The 25,113-nt window shown below is 35.5% G+C and overlaps 1 protein-coding gene across 4 annotated transcripts in view; it reads right to left on the reverse strand.

The window, feature by feature from the left end:
- Window positions 1-25,113, reverse strand: part of SIPA1L2 (signal induced proliferation associated 1 like 2) — a 127,870-nt gene that overhangs the window by 29,659 nt on the left and 73,098 nt on the right. For all 4 annotated transcript variants that reach the window (XM_069010271.1, XM_069010274.1, XM_069010273.1 and 1 more), the window contains exons 8-11: window positions 19,777-19,934; window positions 17,684-18,260; window positions 12,152-12,426; window positions 984-1,241 (exon numbers count right to left, since the gene is read on the reverse strand). In XM_069010271.1, coding sequence (XP_068866372.1) covers window positions 984-1,241; window positions 12,152-12,426; window positions 17,684-18,260; window positions 19,777-19,934 — 1,268 coding nt within the window. The remainder of the gene's footprint in view (window positions 1-983; window positions 1,242-12,151; window positions 12,427-17,683; window positions 18,261-19,776; window positions 19,935-25,113) is intronic.

Below are 25,113 nucleotides of genomic sequence, written 5' to 3' on the forward strand. Positions count from 1 at the left end.
TGATCAAATGGTCATAACTGGGCATGTTCCTTCCCCAGACCATGAAATAGACATATTTTCAAATATGTACTGCTATTACTTGTGTACATTTCAATGTAAAAAGTCATTAATTCTTTTCTAATAAATAAGTCAATGTAGCAATAGTGGTACTTCATGATTTCATCCAGAATTTTTTTAAGCCCATTTAAGACTAGTATTTCAGATTTTTATATCAATTAGATCTTTTCAACATGCAGTAATTATTTCCTTGGAAATTAGAACTACATCACCCCATAGATAAGGGCATAAGCTGAAATAATTGTAAACAATAAAGGGCAGAGTTCTGCTGAAGACATATGGTTTTCCTAAATAATTCAAAGGTCAAATGTATTTGCAAATTTTTATGTTTAAAAAAGAATTTTCATCTTATGAAGAATTATGATAAAATTAGAACAGAGCTAACATTTAAGGATACCATCCCATCATCTAAGAGGTGTTACATATTCAAATCACAAGCTCTGCTTTGTTTAATTAAAAGCAAAGCAAAGCATAAGGGCTGGTAATGAGTTACAGAACCCTTTGAAACTATGCCAATAGCTTGGTAACGACATTAAATAATTAATTTTTAAAGGAATGAGTTCATTTTATTTACACTCAATATTTGTTTAAATAGTCTTCCAAAAGGTGGGGAACAGGACATTATTAAGATGCAGAAGTCACAAGGCAGTTTCCCACTTCACTGATTTGGGACAAAAGGGAAAGGTTAGCTGTCCTCAGCAGTAGGATCCTGAGTACAGCCCACTTCCATCACGAACACCAAAAGTCACTTGTTTCAAGCAGACTGCTGCAGTGAATGCTATTTAATACAACCTCAGAATTAAAATTACCGTCAAAACTCAATAAAATGAGGTTTAAAAAATAAGACACCAAAGTTCTAGAAAGCAGAGATTTCAAAAGTAATCCACATTAGGAATATGACAGGCATTAACCAGAGAGTGTATTACCTTGCACCATCTGGCAGTTTTCTATCAAAGGAAGTGCTACGAGGAATGGCTGTCTGAGCCTGCTGGAGAAGCTGCTGGCACTGCAGTCTGTCAGATGTTCCTAGGATTGGAGAGGCACGAGAGAGAGGCTGCCCAGCGGGAGTCGGCACCCGATGCCAAGTGGTATTCCTTCTGAAAGGGGTTTTATACTCACATGGGGTGCCTTCACTGTCAAGTTTGTATTCCACCATGGGTATACGACAAAGTTCTGAACAACCCCTGTGGGGGCAAATAAAAACGCTCATCAGTCTCACAGGAGAGAACAGAAACAGAAATCTTGCATTCACAGTCAGAAGTATGTGCACATTTTGATTCCAGATGCCCAAAGGTGTTCATACAGCATTGTACTTTAAACACTTCAAAATTGTCACACCAAGCAGGTAGAAAACATTTCAAAATAAAAGACTTGCTGTCATGTGTTCAAAGATCTTTGAACTCTCTCCTCACCCTTCAGAACAGGGAACATACTAAACTTTTATAAATTAATCTGCAGCTTGAATTTTACATAACAAAAACTTTTAGAAACAATTTAGAAGTCATAAAGCATCAAGTTTTTCTAAACCAGCTTTGGTTTGTTTAAATTTCAGAAATAGGTTTGTTGCTTTGCAGCAAACTAAACATTTCTTAGTGGGGTTGAGAACTCTCCTTTAGAATCCCACCTTGACCCCACCAAATGACAGAGCACATAGAATACAATGCAAATGATTAACTGGGACCTAAATATTTCTCACTGTGTTTTCAAAGTGTATTTTCTAATGTCTCTTTTCCCGGGGATTTGTATGCCTGGAAGAGATATGGGGAATTGGAAGGAAGAGATAGATCAGAAACAGTCTGGCTTACCACCTCTGCTTGAAGTTTACAGTGTGGTTAAATACTAACAGTATTCACAGACAGTCTGAACTCAGGTAAAAGTACTGGTAGTGTTCCACAGAGATCAGTGTTCCTGTGGGATACTTGCTGTAGACTCAGACTATATTCAATAATTAAGGGTTACTGTTTCAGAAATTGGTTAATAGAAGCTTCACACACCCTTTAAGTCAGCACTGATTATCATTGGAGATATTTTATATTCTCAACATTCCATCTCCATTATTTGTCTGATAGGCATCGTGTACTAAACCAACATCTATAAAGAAAACACCCTAAATACTTCTAAAGCAACACATTAAGGTTAAGTAAGAAATAGTGAAAATTTGCTCCTCTGTCTCAGCTGCAATTCTGCTCCATTCCCTGAGCTGAGCCTTGATCAAGCTTTGCTTTTGTTGAAATACCAACATTTACCATTTGCAACTAAATTAAAATCACCTAGAGAAAGTGCAATAGAGTGTAAAGGGTTTACAGTCTTAATCCTGAAAATATCTTGGCATAAATGACTTAACACAAATGTGCAGTGCAAGTAAATTGTATAAATTCTCACATGTTAAATTACTGTGCAGTAAAGCTTCTGAATCAACCCCCCCCAAGAATATTTTCATTATCAGTGTTCTGCTAAACAGATTAAAAGAAAAAATATTAGAAAAACACCAACTGTCTTATTCAAAGTTGTTGAAGAGAAGACCCATGAGCAACTGTAGCAACTACATTCTAGATACTCTGTATATGCCCAGTCTGATCCAGCCAAATATTTCAAATATTTCTGCTGAATTTTTTAGTAGCAAATAGGCAAGTTTATTCTGTAGCATTAAATCTCTGCCCCTGGTGGCATTCAAACATATGAAAAAAGCTAGAGAACTTAAAAATATAGAGGATAAAAGTATTGAGAAGGGAGATTAATAGTCAATATAGGATGGAAGACACCTTGATGGAGATGAGTGGAAGTGTTAGAATGTTCCAAAGCAGAACTCAGAATTCCTGGTTTTTCAAGGTTATTCTTTTATCAGAAATATCACTGTAAGACACACCAATAAAATTTGACATGTGTAACCTCTGCTGACAAATCATAGTTGGACACACTGGAGGCATCACAGAATTTCACAATCATGATTTTCTGGTTTGAGCTTCCCTAAGGAGGTAAAACCACTCTAATAATCTCTTCTCACAGACATGGAATGGTGCTACAGAGAAATCACTGTTATAAAATTATCACATCATTTCAGAGGGTCAATTTGATATATCTCTAGCCTTCCCCTCGCCCTGAAAGTGCCACAGTTACTCAGAATGCCACTTCAAACTGCCTCAGTCCAGGTATCGATTTTTAAAACTTTTTTCATACTTCTGAGAATCACATGGTGGGCTCTTAAAATGATGAACACCATGAAAAGGTCAAGTTAAGTGAATTGCACAGAATTGTGCAAACCCTTCTACTGCTGAAGCATATATAGAATACATGTCTCCAGTGCAATTATCAACTGCTTCTATTCCAAGATCATTCTTCCCTTCATGCAAGTCCCTGCCTCATTCATTGCCTGCAACAAAGAAGGTGTAGGAGACAACAGCCTCCAGCAATGCAACCATGATCCTTTTTTTCTTTTCTTATGAGAAGTTTTACATACAAAACCAACAGACCAAAGAATGCAGAGATGACATAGCAAGGTTAATATTAGTTTGGTGCACAGCATAACTTTCCATTGTGGCAATATATGCACAGTTTTCCATTATTTGAGGATGAAGTTGAACAAATATGTAGGTTAAAAATTTCTATCTCCCTTCTGCTAATTTCTTACTATTGTTTCACCCCCTTCTTCATTCCTATGGGCTTTAGGCATTAGAAACAAACCACCCCCTCCCCAACTTTCGTTATTAAGACATCAATTTCACAGTTCATCTTGGTAATTGAGAAAGTTACAGCATGTAATTGTGATTGTATCCCTCATTAGATACTCCCCATAAAGTACTCCAAATGCTGTAAAAATAGCCATGGGGCTATGCTAATAGCAAAAGGGGCTGTTACTACTATTTAGTTTGACTTAGCTTGCTGACTAATTAGCAAAAGCATGATATAATAATAGTAAACAAAAAGCTTTCCCACACTGAGTAAGAACTGAAAATTTTGTAAAATTTTATGTTTGTTTGCTTCAAGAAAACATATTCTTCCTACAAATGAGAAAAAAAAAAAAGAGGGCACAGTTTCTGCAGAAAAAGGCTTACAAAACAACTCTGTTTCAAAACACTTTAAAAGTTCTGCAGTGTTCCTTATGAATTCAAAACAGAGCCCTAGAATGTTTGTTTTAACTGGGTCAAAAAAGAATTTCCATGGTTTCAGATAGCTTCTTTTGTCACACAAGACTTTAAAATTCTGATTTAAAAGTACAAAACCAATCATTTCAACATTTACATGAAAAAATATGCTTCACTGCTTCACAAGCACTGCCTAAAGAACAGATACTGCAGTATTCTGAGATAGGTAAAGTCATAATTGTAGCTACCTCCTATGTCAGGGAGAAAGAGAAGGAATTACTTCATGCCTGCAATCCCCATCTCCACTCCCCACCATGGATCAAACTGTAAGTTATCTTGCATGAAAAAAAAAAACCCACAAAAAAATAAATGCCATTTCCTCTTAAAAATGTAATTTGACCTTTATCTAACTTTTACTTATAATTTTCTTACTTATTCCACTAGTGCAATAATATACATTGACACTGGTATTGAATGATAGCTTTTAAATTTAAATTTTATATATTTTATTAAAATTCACTTTAAAGGATACATAAAGACAAATCTCTATTTTATGGTTTTGAAAAAATACTTAAATTTATGTTAAACAAGTATAAGATATCAAATGTCTATCACAATTATATTCAATATAACATTTGAAAAACAGACTCAAGATATTTAACAAGCAAATGTGACCATATCTTAACCACACATCAGAAATTATAGCACTTCCTGCCCTTCACTAGAGTCTGGTATTAATTAAATCAATCCTTCATCATAAAGCACAGACTCTGACTAATACCTTGGGTTCAAGAGCCATATTATCCTATTAAAAATTTGGTTAATAAAACCTACTCTGCAATTTCAGAGAGCATGACTCTAGGATACAGCTTGCAGGTCATGACAGAATAATAAAATTTAAGAGTCCACTATAAAAGTTTGCAATATTCAAATGTCCCTGCAAGGAGCATTATGTTCTGAAAGACTTATCAAGAAGTCCATTAAATTTTTCAAACTACATTAACCAAACCTTTCAATATTAGTTTCAGATACCATATAAAAGCTCTGTAATTGGCTCTGTGAAGGACCTATATTGGGCAGGGATGCTGGTTAAACTCAGTAAATATCCTTCTCCATGGAAAAGTTAGGAAGTTCCCATGCACCATGATCAGCAGCCTGTCACCTTGATAGCTGCACAAAAGCCTTCTTTTCTGCTACATCCTATGACTATCAGCTACTGGGTACGACTTCAGTATTTGGACTGGTTACAATTTAACTTCAGTTCACTGTATTGCAGGGAGATGCAGGGATAGAGGAGCAATCACTGGTGCGCATCAGTTTATTGCACTGATAAGTTATCCCTTACCATTTCACCATTTCAATACCAAACATTTAATCCTGCTCAATAAACAGTCTTTATCTAGCAGTACAATAAGTAACTGCATTCTGCTAACTCAAACTTTGTTTTTGAAAACAATCAGTTCTATTACAGTGCATGTTTGTTCTTACACTATAGTAGTGCCCAAAGTGACACAATGAGACTGAAGACTCATCATGCAATCTATTAAATCCACATAATAAAACACAGATTCACTTCAGGTAATTATAGAGACTTAACTGAAAAGCAGAATTTAGTAGCTTAGTTTTGCTTGGACTCACGATGTAGTTAGTTAAGACATACATAGATTTTCCCTTCCCTGACACTCTGAAGTACCTTTTGGAGGTAATATCTCAACTCCACTGACTCCCTATATCAGCTACAGCACAAGTCCAAGACACTGCATAATACTGAAATGGTCTAAGAGAATTTTGATCAAAAAGTCAAGACAAAAATGTCAAGTTCTGACATCTCAGAAATCTATTTACAGGTTTACACACACATCATCTAAAAAAGCCATTGGAAAAAAGTAATTCAATTTTATTTTAAAATAATTTCATACCACAACAGATGTATGAGATTGTTTTCACCAACCTCGGACAAGGCTGCTGCCCACCCCATCACTTTGGTTTAAGGCAAGTGATAACTCTCTGGCAGTCCCCCCATGGAGTTAAAGAGTTGAAGCTGCCAATCCCTCCTTCTTGAAGATAAACTCATCATTGTCCTTCTGATCTTGACTACTATTCAGTTTTAAAAAGAACCTTCATGATGATGAGCTGACAAGCAATTCAGAGGCCTCCTAAAGAGCCTCTACATCTGTACTGTTACATGAAAAAGAGAAATACAGACAGGAACCAGATGATCTTTAAGGTCCTTTCCAACCCACAACATTCTATGATTCTACTAGGATTCCATGAATAGAGAGAAGAAAGAAAAGAAAAAATGAGGGAAAAAAAGAGTCTGGAACACTTCTTTACATCTCTCCATAGAGAGAGCTCCATGCAGAGCTTTGCCAGGCATTTTTGAGTTTTTTTCTGCTTGACTGTAACAACTGTACACATAATTAACTTTAGCAATTATAATTAACTCCTGCTATAAGTTCATTCATAACTCAGTAAGAAAAAAATCAAAGACTTTACTTGGGTAAGAAATACAGCTAAGCATTTTCTACCATTTTACTTTTTGTTGGGAAGAGAGGATTAACTTTTGCAAGTAGTACAGCTTCCAATTAGTATCATTACATTTTCTTAATGATAGTTCTTTCAGTTACTTCTACAAAACATCAGAATCTAGAGTTTTCAGGTATTTTCAGCCTTCTTAAACTAGTAGCAGGGGTGGTAAAGATTTGGTACATCCAAATTCTACTTCTACAACCAAACATTCAGTTTCAAGTTCTGTTGCTTCCACCTGCCCCAGGTGATGTTAGACCTGGTTTCTTTGTATCTTAGGTGGCTTAATTTATTAAATAAGTAAATAAATTTTAAGAATCTGAAGGCCCTATGAACTATTCCACCAGCTTATGGCATATACCCCTTGGCAATATTTGAACTCCACCACAAGGTAACCTCTCGTAAAAGCATTTGCCCAAACACTTTATACTCTGCTGGTTATCTATCTGGTTATCTTCTTTAAAAAAAAGCCCCAGAAAGACAATTTGTTGAAAGAAATCACAACCATTTAAGGGGAAAAGGCATCAGGACTGAAAAATAAGTCATTACATCTATTTTATTTGTAAGAAAGAGTTTGCAAGGTTCACAAGAAGAAAACAACCTCAAAAGAACTGCAGTAGTACTTAAAAATGGCCCACAGGCAGTTTCAGTCATAGTTACTAAAACATTTCCATTTTCAAAACTACCTACAACAGCAGAAAAAGAGTCTCTTGCTTGTTCAGACCAACAGTGGAAGCTACTGCTGCTACAGCTCACCAGCTTCTGTTTATAGCCCAGCCCCAGAAATTTTGCTTTAAGTTTTGTTTGATTTCTAAATTTCCTAGAAATTGTTTCTTAACCAGCTCTCAAGCAGTTTTTATATATATATATATAATGGCAGTTGAACTAAAACAGACACATAGGTAAAATGTAGTAAAAAAGAATCTAACAAAATCTACAGTTTAAAATAGATCTAGAAGTGCTTGAATTCCTTGATTGGATTTGGCTGATTAAGGGTATAGTGTCCTTGAGCACTGCTGTAACACCACCAGCGAGAGCAAATCAGAATGAACACCATTATTCTCCTGTTCAAACGCACGCAATCCCAGCTACTGCGCTGCAGCACCACGGAATATTGGCAACAACAAGAACAAACCAACAATTCTGAAGGGACAGACCTAACACAGAAACAAATATGACACAAGAATACTTATTCAGATCTGAAAACAATGACTAATATGTTTGTTCTAATACCGCTTTGTAATTTAAAGAACTTATGTGTTAAAGAGCAATCTTCTTTCTATCTAAATATCAGCCTGATGCCACACAAATAATTTTGATTTCTGCATCAATTTGTGCATGATTATTTAATTGCTGGAGCAAACTGAAAACAGCAGGAGCTTTGTCTCAGGTTCATTAATTTTACAGAATAATAAATGAAAGGCCTTATTCCATGATTGCTTTTGCATATACTACTATCAAGACTTTAGTAGAAGGATCTACATTAAGTAAAGGAAGACATTTATTGAGCAGAATTTTCCTCTGTAATTTCCTAATCAGTCTGTAACATTCCTTTGTAAGCACCTTCAACATTCAAATAATTTATTTTCATGCTGAAATAAATGAATACAAGACGGTATTCAGAAAAAAAAATCCTTGTTAATAGTTTATTTCCAATAGTTTATTCTCAGGGGGTGCACACATATTTTGTTGGTTTTCTTTTAAAATGATGGATGGAAGATTATTTGTGGGTAAGCTAACAGACAAAACAAAAATGAAGTCAAGAACTTGATTAAAGATCTCCACTTTGGCTGATGTTTTTTCAAGGGACTGCTTTGGAAATACCCTTACACACTTGAAACTAATTTTCACTTGAAGGGTACAATTCCCAAGACACTCCATGGCACTCACATCCAATCTGTGTAAACTCACTTCAGAATTTGATCCCAGCAAGGAACCAGTGCTAGTAAGCAAGGCAAAGAAAAATTCCTCTTTGCTTTGTATTCGTAAAACCCAGCAGACAAAGCTAAGCAGAAGCTAGTCTTTCAAGAAGTGAAAATCAGCTGATTATCTCAGAAAATTAAAGACAGGCATTAATAAAATGATACCTTTACATAGGGGATAATAAAATAGGTGATAATAGGTGATAATAAAATGATCCACCTTTACATATGGATGTTTTCATGAAACTCTGGATTTTTTTTCTAAAATTATATTTCTATTCTTGTAAATGTGTGTAAAATTTTAATGCAACTGATTCTTTTAGAAACAAGGACGAATGTGTTTTTATATCCATGCACTGGGGGCAAAATCTTAGTGGCTGAACTTGAAACCCTAGATTATGGTATTTAGGTTAAAAAACAAAAAAAGCCAAAAAAACCTAAAAGAACAAACCACCAGTATGTACTCTGAGAAATCAGGTTGAAATACAGAGAAGAAAAGCCTACCCAACTGTCAGAAGATCATATACTCTATAGGATGAGACAAACTTTCAAGGGACTTATTTCAGCTTCCAGATATTTTTTCCTACATATATCAGATGGTCAGATGCATCATTTCTTAGCAGGAAACCTCTAAAACCAGCTGTGAATAAAAGCAATAATTACTGTAGCATAGATGTAAACCTTTCTGCCGCTTTTTAACCATCATTCTCCTAGATATGTGTAATGTATGGGTCAAGGATGGAGGGACTCCCAAATATAACAGGAATATCTGTATGTCAGCTTTGAGTGCTATTTGATAATTATTACAGTTACTTGATACAATAAAGTTCTCTCCTGATGAACTGTCACACCTGCCTTAAATGTTTATCACAGGTATGTATTGCTATCACTCACAGAGGCTTGATTCTATCCTATTTGGCTATGCATGGACTCTCCATGGACAGTGACATTTCTTGTCAAATGAAGGTGAAATAGATTTTAGTTCTCCAGATACTCCTCTTTTATGTCCAGAACTACCACCTGTAAATTTCTGAGTAAACCTGATCCCAGAGTACAAGAGAGACATGAACATATGCAGCAAATCCAGCAAAGGACCAAAGACAATTAAGGGCTGAGAGCACCTGAATCATAAGGAGAGACTGAGGGCTGGGATCATTCAGCCAGGGAAAAAAAGGCTCAGGAGGGATTTTATCAATGTGTATAAAATATCTAATGGGGTGATAAGGAAAAAAGATGACAGACTTAAGAGTTGTATCCAGTGAGAACACAGAAGGCAAGGTGCAAAACTGAAGTACAGGAAATTCCGTGTAAGTAAACATAAAAACTTTTCTTACTGAAAGGATGATTGCATACTGAAATTGAAATATTGAATGGTTGAATCTCCATCCTTGGAGATATACAAAACCCAGTGAACATGTCCATGAGCAATGGGGTTGGACTCAAAAACCTGCAGAGATCCTTTCCAACCTCAACTATTCTCTGTTTCTGTGACAAGAACCTGCAGAAGGCTAAGAGAAGCAATTGAGTAGCAGACAGGGAGATGGATTTGCACAAGTTTTAACTAGTAAGTAGCAGTGATAGGCTATCTTTTTTCCCCCAAATTTATATAATTTATCCCTTTCTGCCCTCTCCTCTTTCCCCTCATTCATTAAAATATTTTACGATGTCATAGATCATATTTGTCAGCTGAAATTCTCAGACTTGTCACACAACACTTACAACTGTGTTCTGTCTGCTCTGTTTAGATTATAAACATTGCAAAAAGGCAAGCTCAAAACCCTCCAGAGACTGGACAATCAAAATCACTAATCGTATTTTTGGGGATATAAACGGGAAAATGAGCAGCTCTCTGTTTCAGTGGGAAATTGGTACTTGAGACAGAGAGACATTTCTTTTTTATATATATATACTAGAAAGGTAAAGCTAAAAAGAACTTAAAACATGCTTTTTAAAAAATTTTAGAATAGACACATAGTTTTAAAAAAAATTCATTTTTCTTAGTAATTAGCCACAGTTTTAAAAATGCTCAAGATTATATAGAGGAGCAGCTTTTGCAGATTTTTCCCAGTGTGCTAACACTCAGTTCAAACTCCTCCTACACATAGACTTGGGTGCTATGCATCACACTGATCTGGGATTTAAACATTTTACCTCTAGAAGAAGATTTATATCAAAGACAATATAAACAGTTCATACAGTATGTATTTTTCTATCAGGGCCTATAAAATACACATTTCTACCTTCAATATAGTAGGATCAGCTCATTAGGCTCATATTCTGTAAACAGCTTGGAAATGTATACCAAACAAGTCAGTGAAAATTCATACCCAGAAGCAGATGGTGAGAATAGCAAAGCTAAGCAAAGAGAGGCTTAATTGCGAATTTCTATCCAACTAAGCAAAACGGTGGTATTCTACATTCACAGGCATTTTGTTCTGAAAGGGAGGCATCAACATGCAGGTTGAGGCAGGGGACAGCCCTTGTGTGTCATACATCAGGCCAATGACTGCTTGGAGAATTGCCACCAATTAAACAGCATTCGTATACAGTTGGCATTGACTTCACAGTGCTGCACGCTACGTAAAATTTTATTGCTTGTTGTCTTGCCAAAAGCAACACATCTAATGTTTTTTCTGTTGAATTAAAAATCAACAAGAGATTTAAAGTTGGCCTGCTACAAGAAGAGAAGTAATTAAATATACTCTGATACTGTTCTCATTTAGAATGAGCCAAATTAACACCGACTAGGCAAGGAGAGTGAGAAATAAAGTCACACTGTTACAAAGTTTTGATTTTTTCCTACTTCTCTGCCGCGGATATTAAAGATGGAGAAAAATGTATTTTGTCACCAAAAAAGGAACACTGATGAAAGTAAAACACATCTCATTCCTGAAAACACTGACACAGTCACTGTAATGATTTTTTTTACTGTCTTTCCCTGAGCGTGAGCATATATTTCAAGTTGCAACAAGATTTCTCTGCTTTAAATGATTGACCCATTTATAGAATTCACTGTTTAATGTGAAGAAATTAGATTTCTGTAGAAAGTGAGTAGGACGTGGTACTTGGTACTTGGTACCACATATGTCTAGAACCCAGTAATTCACTATTTTCGTTAAATTTCAATAGAAGAAAAAAGTAAAACAAATATTTTTCAATAGTCAGGAATTGGAGAAATCACAAAGACAAGGTACAATTTTATAAGAAGGATTCCACATTTTTAAATTCAGCATTAAAACATAAAACTCTCCTATGGAAGAAAAGAAGTAACATCAGCTTTCAGAACAGCTCGGTCATGACACACTAAAGTTTACTTCCTGCCCTTTTAAAGTAACACAAAACTAAATTTTCCATTAAATTTCTTGTAGGATCTTATTTTATCTTCTGTAACAAGTCAATATGGGTTTTGGGGATGAGATTGCTTTACGACCCTCAATAATACTATCATCCAACACGACAGACAATATCCATTTACTGAAGGCCTCCAATAAAAGCCATCATTTAAGCAGGAGCAGAGGAAAAAAAACCCAGATAAAATGCTGCATTGAGAAGGCTGCTCGTTACCTTCTGGGCGCTCCATCCTCGTGTGGTTGAATAATCACCACTTTTACTGTCACTGATGTGCGTAAAAGGTCGATCATTTGCTCGTGAGTCAGAGTTGCCACAGCCACTTTGCAGATCTCAACCAGGCGGCTCCCTTGCCGTAGGCCTGCTTTCCATGCAAAACCAAAGGGCTCCACATCTGCCACTATCCCTTCAAAGTTCACGTGGAATCCAAGCTGGCCCAACCCATTCCTCCGCAGGGTCATTTCCGTGGTTTCACATCCTCTGGTCACTATCTAAAGAAGCACCAGATCGTTAACGCGATTGTCAGGGCACACAGACAGATCTGTTTACAAACACCATAAGGTCATGTATGGCTGGATATTAAGTATCTTTAATACACTAAAATGAAATTATTTTAACATTTACGTTTGAATGAAGGTTTCTACATAAAACAAAAGGAACAAAACATTTCATGACGCTAAAAATATTTCAAAATACAAAACAACCCTGTCAATTACTTCATTCTTTTTGGCTGACGGCAGGAATGCAAGAATTTTTAATTCAGTATTAAACAGTATTAAACACGAGATATAACATGAGCCAAATTGAGTGAAGTGCTTCAGTTCTAGCAGCTTGTTTTCCTCAGGAAAATAGCAATGAAGAAAATATTAATTTATTTTGCTTCATAGGCAGATTAACTACCATCATCTCCAGATGAGGATATTACTAAAATGGGATGAGAGTTTTCTCATCACTGGAAAACTTAGAATACAAAAAAATTACTTTCCTCATATTCAATGAAAAGTAGTTCTGTTGTTATACAGAGTAACCAAAACCCGTCAAATTCAGATTTTGCTAAGCAGGTTCATTTCTATAGACTGTGAAACAAGTTCTCAACAGTTTTTTCATGTAAAACATAATCATACAACAGCCTGTAAGCTGGGATACTGCACCACACTCAGAAGACAAAATTCAAGCAAGGAAGTTTGAGTTACCCCAGCCTTCCCTTTTATCGGTGTCACAAAACCAGTATGTACTTAGCTTCATTAGGACAATTAGAACAAAATCTTAACCACTATGAAACATTATCAAAGATCTTTGTAGTGCATATGAAAGATCTTTGTAGTGCATATCAAAGATCTCCCACAAACACTCCACCAAGGCAAATACCTGCCTTTTAGAGATGCATATGTTACAATACAGATCAAGGGATCTTCCCAAGGTCATGCTACACTAAGAGCGGTTCCATGGCACACCATACCTTGTTCCACAAAGTTGTTCATGCTGTTTATGGCTGGGTTTAGTGTGCATCACAAGAACACACAGTTTGAGCATTTAGTTACCCATTTTGGGCATTTAATTAAAGGAGCTTAAGATAGGAGGCTAGTGTCCTTTACTGTTAGCTGCGCCAGATAAATCTCTGCAAAGGTTGTTTTATAGCTTTATTCAGGAGGCTATTTTGGAAAAGTCACTCTTGCTCTGCTCTTGCTCTCCATTGCCAGCTTGAGCCAGAATCCAGGCAGGCTAGCTTACTAGTTTATAATGTGCATGCCTCCTGATTCAGGGCTGCATGATGAGGGAGCAGGACTGTACAGCTCATGAGATGCTGCACTGTGGCTGGGTACAGCCGTCACAAAACCACTCCTTCCAGCACCCGAGTCAGAGGCAGTTGATTTGATGAGGTTTCACAGAAGGTTTAAACTGACCCAAGACACCACTGCCCCTGTGCTGTCCCCTGTATTGCAATAGCACTTGTGCAGCCATGCAGACAGAGCAGGATAAGGTACAGCTGAAAAATCAGGGTGCTTTTCAAAACAGTGTTCCAAAGAGGTGGCAGGCAAGGAATGGATGGGACTGTCTCCTTCACTGGTAATAATTATGAAAGCATGCCTCCATCACTGACAAAGGAACTTCACACATAGCAAAGCATACTTTTGTAGCTTCCTTTTTTGCACTTTTCCTCTTTAGATTGATCTGTTGCCCACAATTATTATAGAGTTAGGGATGAAAGTCCTAATGTTTACTCCCTTTCCAATCCAATGGCTGACTGGAAATACTTTGGAGTGTTTGTGCCTGCAACTTGGTCATGCCTCCAACTTGGTCACGACTGAAAGTCACAAGATTTGGTACCTTAATAAGTTTCAAAGTGCTGTTTTCTTTACAGAATATTTCTATACAGGTATCTGTCACTCAGCAGAAAGAATTAGGATTTGCACACATGAGACCCAAGTGCCACAAACCTATGAGTTATTTTAACTTTGCTGATTTGAGGAAGCTGGTGTATGCTCATGCTTTTAACCTGTGAGGTAATGAAATACAACTAGCCCTCATTCATTAAGGGATAATCTTCTGTGAACTGTGAAATACTGAAGATACTGCAAGGATCTGATATTCTGAGAATTATTGCTTGGAAAATTTAGGCGAGTTGAACTGCAGCACTTTGATTCATAATCTTTCCAGTTACTTCTCAAGATGTAGGTTTCAAAACTACAATGTGAAAATCATTCTTGAGATGTCCAAAATGTACTCTGGAGGCTTTGTTTACAAAGTCAGATCTGGGTTTTCATAACAAAAACAAAGCAGCTATTTCCTTTGTCATTTTTCAGCTCTGAAATTTTGGTATTTTTAGAAACTTTCCTTTTTAAGTGGAACTTTCCATTGTGTTTATAACGGTGCATATAGCATACTGAAAACTTTAACATATTGTTAACCTAGCTCTTTTATTTTCAACCCTTCAGTCATGACTAAATTTCAATAAGACTTTCATAATTTGTGAACTAGATAAGCGAAAAGCAAATTTTCAGCTCTTTGTTAGCTACACTTCTGTCACAAATTTTTAAAATACACATTTAGTCATGCAGTGAAAAGAACATGCTATTACAGTCTTCAGCCCAGCTGAGGGATGGAATTTTATCCTTATTAAGCTACATAATACTCTTTTTTGGGGGCTGACACCTCTTTATCATTATGTCACAATTATAGAATACTGCAAAATGAATGCACCAGCAAAGTGTATGGATTTCCCCAACTCAAAGCACTCAAAATCTCTTCTTCAAGTTAGTTAAATATTTAAAAGTTAAAAGATAAGAAAGGTAAAGATTCCTGCCAAAGACTCATCTATTCCCAATGGGAAGTATTTCAGGAGATCTAGTCTTCCCCAAGTGTATATTCCTAAAAGGTAACACTGCATATTACATAGTAATGTCACATTAAACACAGTGCTGCTCCACTTCAAAACATGGCATTCTGCTGACTTGGTTGCAGCTTCACTGATCTTGTGACCACAAATGAACTAAAAGCTGGATTCTCTGAATGCACTTAAAACAGATAAAGTTAAAAGACAGAGATCCTCTAAGTGCCACGAAGAAGGTGAAAAGGTTTTTTTAATATAGGGGATACTAAGGAAATTTTGTCAACTCAGATTCTCATCTAAAGATCCATTCAGTGTTCCCATTTAATCTTTTATCACTCTGCCATTCTCTGTTATCCTAAAGCTCAGAACCACTGCTTTTCCTGCCCTCCAACACAACCCTTCAAGTTAATCTATAGTTTGCTGCTCTTTCTACTTTCTATAACTAGATACTCTCCCCACAAATACAAATTTGTCTAGACTGACAAGTCACAGCTCTCTTTTCAGTCCTGGAACAATTGTTTCAGTTCAAACTAAAATCATGGTGTCAGCTAGATTTTACAACTTTTCTTAATCTGGATATTCAGATAGGTGTCCTTTTTACCTGCATGATTTAAATCCAGGCAATAAAGTCTAGTAATTTCTTTGACAAATTCATTTAGTAATTACAGTGTTCTGCTCACTGGTTTTAAGAAATGCTTTAACTCATGATTGAAAAGGGTTAATCATCCGGTCACTGAAGATTTATATTACAATGGAGTTTGAGCTTTCATGTTTATCATCTGCTGGCACATGTGGTTGTTAACCTTAGATGTGTTTTGAGACACTTGTAAGGTTTTTAAAGTATGTGCATAAAGTGTGGCATCAGAGTTTTAAATAATTTTTAGTGGTTCTAATGGTTCCATACCAAATGTATATAAGGACTGTAGAAAGCATTCAATGTTATAAAACAACCAGAAAATAATATCAATATTCAGCTTTCAAAAGAGAGGAAGAAGCAGTGGAAAAGGAGAAAAAGATGAGGCAAGAAACAGGGACAAAAATTGTTTTTAAATAAATAGTTAACTCTTTTAATTAGAGTGAAGGTTGGATAGGTGGCAGGGATAGAGAAGGCAGTCAGAGTTCATTGGAATAGATACTTGAAGATAATATTCAGGTAAATTTCGTAATATCTGATGCAAAATTTTAGGCTTGAAACCAATTTCTCATTATTTAACCCCAAATCTGACTACAAAAAGAGAAAGTAAACATAGATAAACGTTTAATTTTGTGTTTTTAATTACCAAATCTTAAAGATCTGTCTTCAGCAACATGCTCTATTTCCATGTTTTGCAAAACCGAGTAAGCAAAAAACAGCAGAAAAAATTGTCACTGATGACAGGAGCAGTTTTCACTAGAACTTTAAATCTTGTTTTCCATTTGTGTTAGGGAATTTTTATTGTTCAGTTAACAAGACCTAATGGGAGCACTATTTTCTAGAAGGGAAATATCTGTCTAAGGGAAGTGAAACTGAAGACTTCAATTGAAAAGGATAATATAGCAGTGGCAAGAAGAGTTGAAAGACATTCACCTCTTGAAACAGTAATTGTACTTTGGAAGAAAGTTATTATTTAGGCAATGATATTGAGCAATGCTAAAGGTGACTGCAGTACTAGAGAGGCCCTAAATCATCAGCTGCAATCCATCTGTTCCAGCGTGAAAACTGGAAGCAGAGGGATTTCTTTTCAGTGCTGAGCTTTCTAGTAGAAGAAAACCCTAAGACCATCTAAATCACTTAAATTAAGATCAAAGAGTGAAGTGCAACCACTACATGCATCAGCACTTTTGCCTTGGAGCTCCTGTCGTTTCATCTGTACTGACTGCACGACAGTAGTACTGACAGGGTCATCAAGTGTCTGAAAAACTTTATCCAGTCAGCTGTTAAAACTGGCATTACTTGGTCTGGTTTCCTTTACTTCCTGCACTTTCTCAGTACAGAGGAATAAATCAGCAGAATCACTTACAAAATATTTTCCACTAATGTTCTCATGCATTATTACAAAAAGTCAAAGTACATTTTACACATTAAGATTTTATTTATTTTTTAATTAATGATATTTCTACCTACAAGGGTGTGATTTGAGAACAGGCTACAACAAGAGGTGGCAAAAGCTTTTCAGTCCTGATTTCAACACTGGGACCATCCATGGCCTCGGACAAGTAATCAGATTAATGGTATCTAAATCCTTACCCCTGAAAAACAGGTTGATAACATTTACCTCACATGCTGTTTTGAAGATTACTATTTGTAATGCTCTCTGAAGACTGAAAACACTCCTGAACTATAAACATAGAACATTTTTAATTATATCTCAAAGGAGATGTAGACAAATAACAGTTCATTAAAAAAAATGGAATTCCAGTTTAGAAACTGTACTTACTTCAAGTCTTTGAACAATTTCTCTGATGTCTTCAGTACAATTATCTGCTACAGACAGAAGAATACATTCTCCTCTTTCATAAAATATTTTGATGCTCATTAATCCAGATGTCCATCCAATAACATCTCTGCAGGAGCAGTTAAACACAACATTTTTTGATTCCTTTTCAATCAACATGATAAACTCATTGGAGATTCCAAGGAGACATTCAATGTCAGCAGACTGGCCAAAATCTCGGGCAATCACATTCCACATGATTGCTCCGACACTGAATAGATGTGCATCTTTCCTTGGTTTCACTTTTTCCTTCTTTTTTGCCCCTAAAGTAATAAAGCTGAATTTGGCTGAAGTATCCACTGTAGCTGTGGTAACAAAGTTTTCTGCCAGATCTTTTAAGTACTCTTGACGTGTCCTTGTGGCCATGGCTCGAAATTTTTCCGACTTATGTGCCGCATTTTCAGCATTAATAACTTTGGCTAAAAGGAAGTCCCTAAAGACTGCAGACTTGGGGAAAGTTACTCCTTTGGGAATGGGTGGACCAAATGAGGGAACATCTTTTGATCGTGAAACACCAACACTGGAAATAGAAAAAACAAAACAAAAAACCACAACAAAATTATTAATTCCCTAGAAAAAAAAAATCAGATGATAAGCAGAACTATGATCTCTGCAATCCATTTACACAATTGAGTACAGCTTTGACATGCCAATTTGCAGACATTTCAGACACATCAAAGAAAACTGATTGGGTTGTCTGTTTTGAAAAGGCTTTCTCCTTTTAAATATATAAAGGACATTATGAATGTATCTTATTAAAACAAAAAATATCAAAGACAACTTCTTAGGATGTCAATGTCTCCCTTCCTTAATGGAATAAATATAAAAAGGCATTGTGAGAAATAAATGAGAGAAGTATTTTTAAAAATTATTTTTGTGTAAGTCTATAATTTTCAGCTGTCACTCAGTTGCATCATCTTAAAACTAAGAAATTTATAAATAGAAACAGAATTAATTTTTATCCTCAAATCTTTTTCTACAATGAAGTGTGAATTCAGTGAAAAAATATTGGTGTCAAATGTGACTATAATGGAGCATTCTCCACCTGTTTAAGCTGCCTACTCTATGTTCATAAAATTGGAAGACACTTGCAATTTCTTGATCTAGACAGTTCACAGCAAAATGTAAGAGAATAGGAATATTTCCTAATTGAGATAGTTGAGATATACATAACATATTTCAACAGAAAAATATTTCAAAATACTGTACACAGTATGTAAAACTACTATTTGTTTGACTGAAATACAGTCACATTTGGGATGACAGATATAGTTTAATAGTAAGAAAAATATAACTTAGGAAATGTATGTATTAATCAACACAAAACACCTACCAAAACAAAATCAAGTTCTAAAAGATAGTTTAAGTTCTGGTAGATAGCTAAAAGACAGTAATATGACCCACTCTCATGATGTATTTTAATTTCATTCTATACAATGAATAAATTACATTTATGCATAAACTTGTGTCATAATGTTTCATGTCTTTATCACTATTTGCACAATTCCCAATCAATTCACAACTGTGTTTCCACCTTGGTTGTCTTGCTAAAATTCATGATGCAGTGACTTCAATGTGAGCGTTAAAATCTGAAATTTAGAATGGTTTTCCATACTCCAAAAGTCCTCATGCATGTGCTTAAAGGCTATGACTCATCCTGATGTCATATTGTCATACTCAGGGATTCATACAGGTCACTGGCCTTCTGAAATACTTTAAATTACTTTCTTCAAAAAGAGGAAATACGCAATACAAATTCTAAATTAATTTTATTGGTCTGTCTGCAAATCTTATTTTCATTAACTTGTTATATCCCCATTTTGTGGCCATAAATCAGCAACATGGAGTTCTGTAAACGGCAGATCCATAACTCTAGATGTGTGCAAGGGAGACACTGGGGTTTCAAATTCCCAGGAAGTGCAGCAGAAATTTAAAAATTGTGCACATAATATCTATAAGAAACACAAAACAGCGAGAAAACACAGTTCCATTGTAGTCTCAGTAACAAACTTAAATAGTTATAAGGCTATACTCACCTATAACACACATTTTCAGTGCAAGGATTATGTACTTTGACTATGACAAATACATGTTGAAAGTGGGAACGAATATTTTTTGGAGTAAAAGGAAGTGCTCCTGGCTCTTGGAAGACAATCGTAACTATGTCATTTCCTATATGCCTTTTCCTTAGCAGCTAGACAAGAAACATGCATTGAAAAATTAGTTATTTTTTAAAAAAATCACAATTTCATCATCTTAGAAAAAAACCCAAACAAGCGAAACCAATAAAAATAAAGCATAATTTTTCAGAAATAGGTTTTATTCTTTTATTCTATCATGGATAACAACATATAAAGGATATCAGAACTGCAAAAATATAGGGAAAAGAAATTGGGCTAAGTTCACAAAAACACTAGTGAATTCTCTCACGCCCCCACACTAGTTCTCCATAGTTTCTGCTCATTTCTATTTTATTCTATGAGAAAAATGTATTTCTCTTATCCTTACCAATGCCTCACTTCAGTAATAAAAAAGCGTTGCATCACTTGACATTTCTCACTATCCAGAAAACTGTACATCAGTTCCCTCTTTACAGTGTAATGTTTGTCTGTACATTAAAAATAGAATATTGCTTCTATGTCTTAATAAAACTTTATTTTCCGTGTTGCAATACTATTAAATATTGCCCTTAATATTATGATCTTATTTTTTAAAAACCTATTATTATCATGAATACCCATCACAAATGTTAACAACTGCATACTTGAGGAACAGAGCCAAGACTCACAGAGAAACAACAGTTATTGGGAAGTCTTTAATTAAAAATTTATTCTTGTAATCAGTAGCTTTTATCATCAAAATATATTTAAGGACTAATTTAAAGTACTACGTCATTTTTATAGGCTAAAATTTAGTAAGAATTACAGAACATATCTGGCAATAAGGGATACTACTCTTTCTCCTAAAAAATCTCAACAAAATGACACAGTAAAATGAAGTTCACTTTCCTTATGGAAGTATATTGTAACTTTCAAATTTTGTATATTAACAGACAAAAAAAAGTAGTCTACCATGTTCTACATTTAAAATATTTACCCAAAATCTGCCAAAGACCTTGAATTGTCAACTAATAGCACACAGACACTTTTAAGTGTACCTTAGCTCATGTGTAACTAAAAAGGATATAAAAATAAATTTATTTGAAAACTTTATGAGAGAGCAAGTAAAAATTTCTCTGTCAAGGTGATTTCATGGAACAGAATCCTTCTAGTAAGGGTATTTTGTTGCATTTTCCCAGTTCCACTAAAAGTTAGTATTTCAGCTACCAACAATGAAAAGCAAAGTTGCACATGCTAAAGCCTAGAACCCATAAGTATGTTTCATTATAGCTCTTAAAATAACATAATGGATGATATTCTGAGGGTAGTAAGAAGGGCCAAAGCCACAATTTTAAAACACTCAGTATATCCATATTATTTTAAACATAAACAATATCCCAAGTACAGGTAAAGAAATAAGACTTCTTATGAAACTTTACAACAGACAAAGGAACAGAAAACAGTATTCAGTAAGCCCTGTGGCTCAGTCAAGTTTTCAGGTTTTTAAGACTAAAATGAAAATAACTGGTTATTTGGGCCATTTAAGATATACAACCTCTAGCATATAGAAGTACACTACAAGGAACTGATCACAGAATTGTGTCAGGTATACTTTAATTTGCTTGTCTAGTGAGCCATACAATTAGATCATAGTAGGGCAGCACAAGTTAATGTTTGGAAATTATTACTACCTCACAGGTTGGAATTTACAACTGAGTTAAATTTGTAAGCAACCTTCCAATTATGAAGTACAAGGTGATTAATTTCTGCCCTTGTTATACCACTCAATTACTCTTTCTGGCTATAGTGGTATATGCCTAGACATTTCTACAGACCAGGTTATAAAAACGAGAATGCAATCCTCTTTAAAGTTATATTTATTTCTCAAGACAACCACTGTTTTCAAGAATATTTTCTGCTTTTGTAGACCCCTTTAGGAGGTTCTACTTGCCATCATACATAGCTTAAGCAAGAATAACATTCATTTAATTGGAGGTAAGCTTTAGAAGCATTTGAAATGTTACTAGCAAACAACTTTTCAAAAGTATGGCAGTTCCCATATCCTATCCCTAGGATATTTTTCAAGAGTGGAAACATCTACAAGGCACAAAAATAGAAATAGGAAGACAGGTCATTATTTTTAAGAACCTTACCAAGATTGTAGAGATCTTAGTGACTTCTTCAATTTAAAGTAAAGCCAGTGTAACACTTACAAATAGTTGTCATGCAAAAGTGGTCAGTCAACTTCAACACAATGCAAAGGCAAAGCACAATTGTGGCTGTGTACAGAGGACCATAATGCAAAGAACTTCTAAAGGGGGGAGAATTAAACTGGGGTGATCTGGAACATGGAAAGAAGTGCTCTGGATAGGATAAAGGAACAGGAAAAGAATAAAGTATTGAATGGAGAAGAAGGAGGGAATGCATACTTGTCTGGGAAATGTGAGATAAGGATGGCATACTGAAAATGAAAAAGGAATTGAAGGAAACCAGAACTAAGCAAAATGACCTATGAGAACCCCTTTTCTAGTTTCCATTTTAAAACCTAGATTTTTACCTCCTAGCTTGTTTGGTTTTTTTTCAGGTTCTCAGTTTCCCCTTCCTCTCTCATTTTGAGGTCTGCTCAGGTTTGGGGTTTTTGGATGTTGTACAATTATGTTTTTAATCTGCCTTTCTAACATACTCTAAAGAGTCTCATGACAATGTCAAGCACAATAGGAAATCTCAACTGGGTGCAGAGATTACAGAGAATAACTTACAGTAAGGAGACATCATTGTCATGTTAGAATTTGAAAATAAACCTAATCAAGTATGATAGGCAGCCAAAAGGAAATCACTGAAGTGTTATGTAAGAGTACAAGAGACAAAAGGGGAGTCCAGTAACGAAAATATGTTAGAAAAGCAGAATCCATTCGATTAAAATTATTTGCACTAAATGATAGTTATTATATTAATTCTCAAATTTTGATGACTCAATTCTTAATTTTCAGATATGCATCTCTGAAGGAAAAATCGGTCTTAAAACTCAGCATATTTACAGCTTTTGCTCAGCCTTAAAAATCTACCCACTTCTGTAGAATTGCTTTGTCAAACTGCAAAACAACAAGGAATTCTTGTTGAAATAGCAGTGAAGTATACTCCTCATTCAATTAAATGATGAAGTGTTAAGACCCAAATAAGAAAAATGTAAAACTTATTTTAGTACATTTCTAAAATAAGTGCTTCCAAAAGTTTTATTTTCAATTTGTGTTCTTAGCCAGTACCAAAACCAGAAATGAATGGCAAAAGATCTTTCGACAGATCTGGTTAAACTGAGTTTGGTATAACCATAGGTCTTGTTACCCAAGTATTTTAACAGCAGTTTAAATGCAACAAGCTTATTTCATTATTGCATATCTGTTTCATTTATAAGTTTTCATAAAACCAGGTGAAAACTGATTATTTGAACTGATTTGGATTAATCAGGTCTGACCACGTGTACACAAGCAGACTGCAAATGTGTGAATGGGTAACTTGCAAGGGAATGATTTGGAAAGGGACATTGCAAAGGTAAAGTTTAAAGGGGAAAGCCTTGAACTGCTTTGAAGAAAAGGCCAATAAAGGAAAAGGAACTGGCCACACCAGGGTTGGTAGTCTTCTCTGTCCTAGGGGAGGAGCAGCTGACTTGAAAGTTCCCAGCCTACGTTGCAGCCAAAATAAAAATTACCTTGCTCTTTGGATCTCCTGCTGGTTCTAAAACTAGAGGGATGTCCTGATCAGGGACCAAGCAGGGCGTAGTTATATCCTGGAAGAAGCAACAAACAGTTCTGGCGCGGCCTATTTTTGGCTCACAGGTCTTTGGAACACAAGCAATGCTCAGTGCTTGCTCATTGAAGGTTACTGTTGTGCATTATGAGGAGTGGCTGAATACCTTGCCCAGTCATTACCAAACAAGGGACATAGGGAAAGGATGCAACAACCTCAGCCAGTACATACATAATATGCTAGCAGAAAATAAGTATTGAATGGGGAGCTTCATTCCTAACATAACCTAAGGGGAAAATTACCGTAGTCTCTAACTTCCCCTCACTTGGGTGTGCAGTGAGCCAAACCCTGAAGAGACTTCATTATGTATTTTGGAACTAAACAGTAAGAGAAAAAAAAAATAAACAGTTATTATAAATCTGTTTTGCACATTAAGGCTGGCTAAATTCTGGTAATTTGGGTGCACTTGTCACATTTCATTAAGACAGTGTACATGCTGTGCAAACGCTGATAGATCTCATCACCTGAAAAATAATGTGGTGGGTCTTCAGATAGGCATACAGCTTGAACTTGCAAAACTGCCACATTATTTTGATCCCAAGAAAGCCATGAATAACAACATAGTGCGTCTGCTAAATATTGAATCTGTTAAAGGGACAATGATGAGAACTTACTAAAACACTATGGAAAGGAGTGTTTGTTGCTAGGGAAAACCATGGAGTTAAAATTGAAACGTTTTGCTGTACACAAGAATCAGCACCTGACTATAAAGGAAGACACATAAGGAAATGAGAAGAATGAAAGGAAGGCACAGGAAGAAGTGAAAGGACAATAATAGGGGGTGGCTGAGCAACACAGCAGTGAAGCTGACAAACAGCAAAAAACGATGAAAATTAGTGGATCATGGCAAGAGGATGTCCTGTTCTCACAAACAAGGAAAATTCACGAAAGACAACAGAAGTAATAAACTCCAAGTAAGGCCATATTTACTGTCAGTGCCTGTGATTTGCTATGAAAACATTACTTTTATTCTTTTAAGGCAAGCTCATTCAGTGTATTATATCTTCTTAACAGAGTAGTTTTCCCTATTTACATGTACTTTCCAGTCAAAGATTGTTATGACTGATTACAGACAGAACAACTCCTAGTGTGTTTACTAAATTAATCCTGTTTTGTAATAAGGTGCAACTGAAAGTTTAGAGAAGCAGAACAATCTGAAATCAGTGATGAAGATCCAATCCCTAGATTACTAGCTATGCCACAGTTGAGTGTCTGATGTAGCTGAACATTCTGTCTCCTGAAAGCCACACATTTTAAGAAGTGAGTCATCTAAACTTTGTATTATTCATATGTGAAAAGTTTGTCTTTTGATTCCTAATTTAGTTTCTTTAAACCACATCTTTAAACCAAATCCTAAGTGCAATGTCTTAACTCTTCACTTGAAACAGCTTTTCAAACTGGTCAGAGCTTTATGCACTGTTTATTTAAAATACATAAATATATTATATACTTTCTTCCATTTTTATTTTT

Source organism: Aphelocoma coerulescens, chromosome 3 (assembly GCF_041296385.1).
Source record: "Aphelocoma coerulescens isolate FSJ_1873_10779 chromosome 3, UR_Acoe_1.0, whole genome shotgun sequence".
Classification (NCBI taxonomy): domain Eukaryota; kingdom Metazoa; phylum Chordata; class Aves; order Passeriformes; family Corvidae; genus Aphelocoma; species Aphelocoma coerulescens.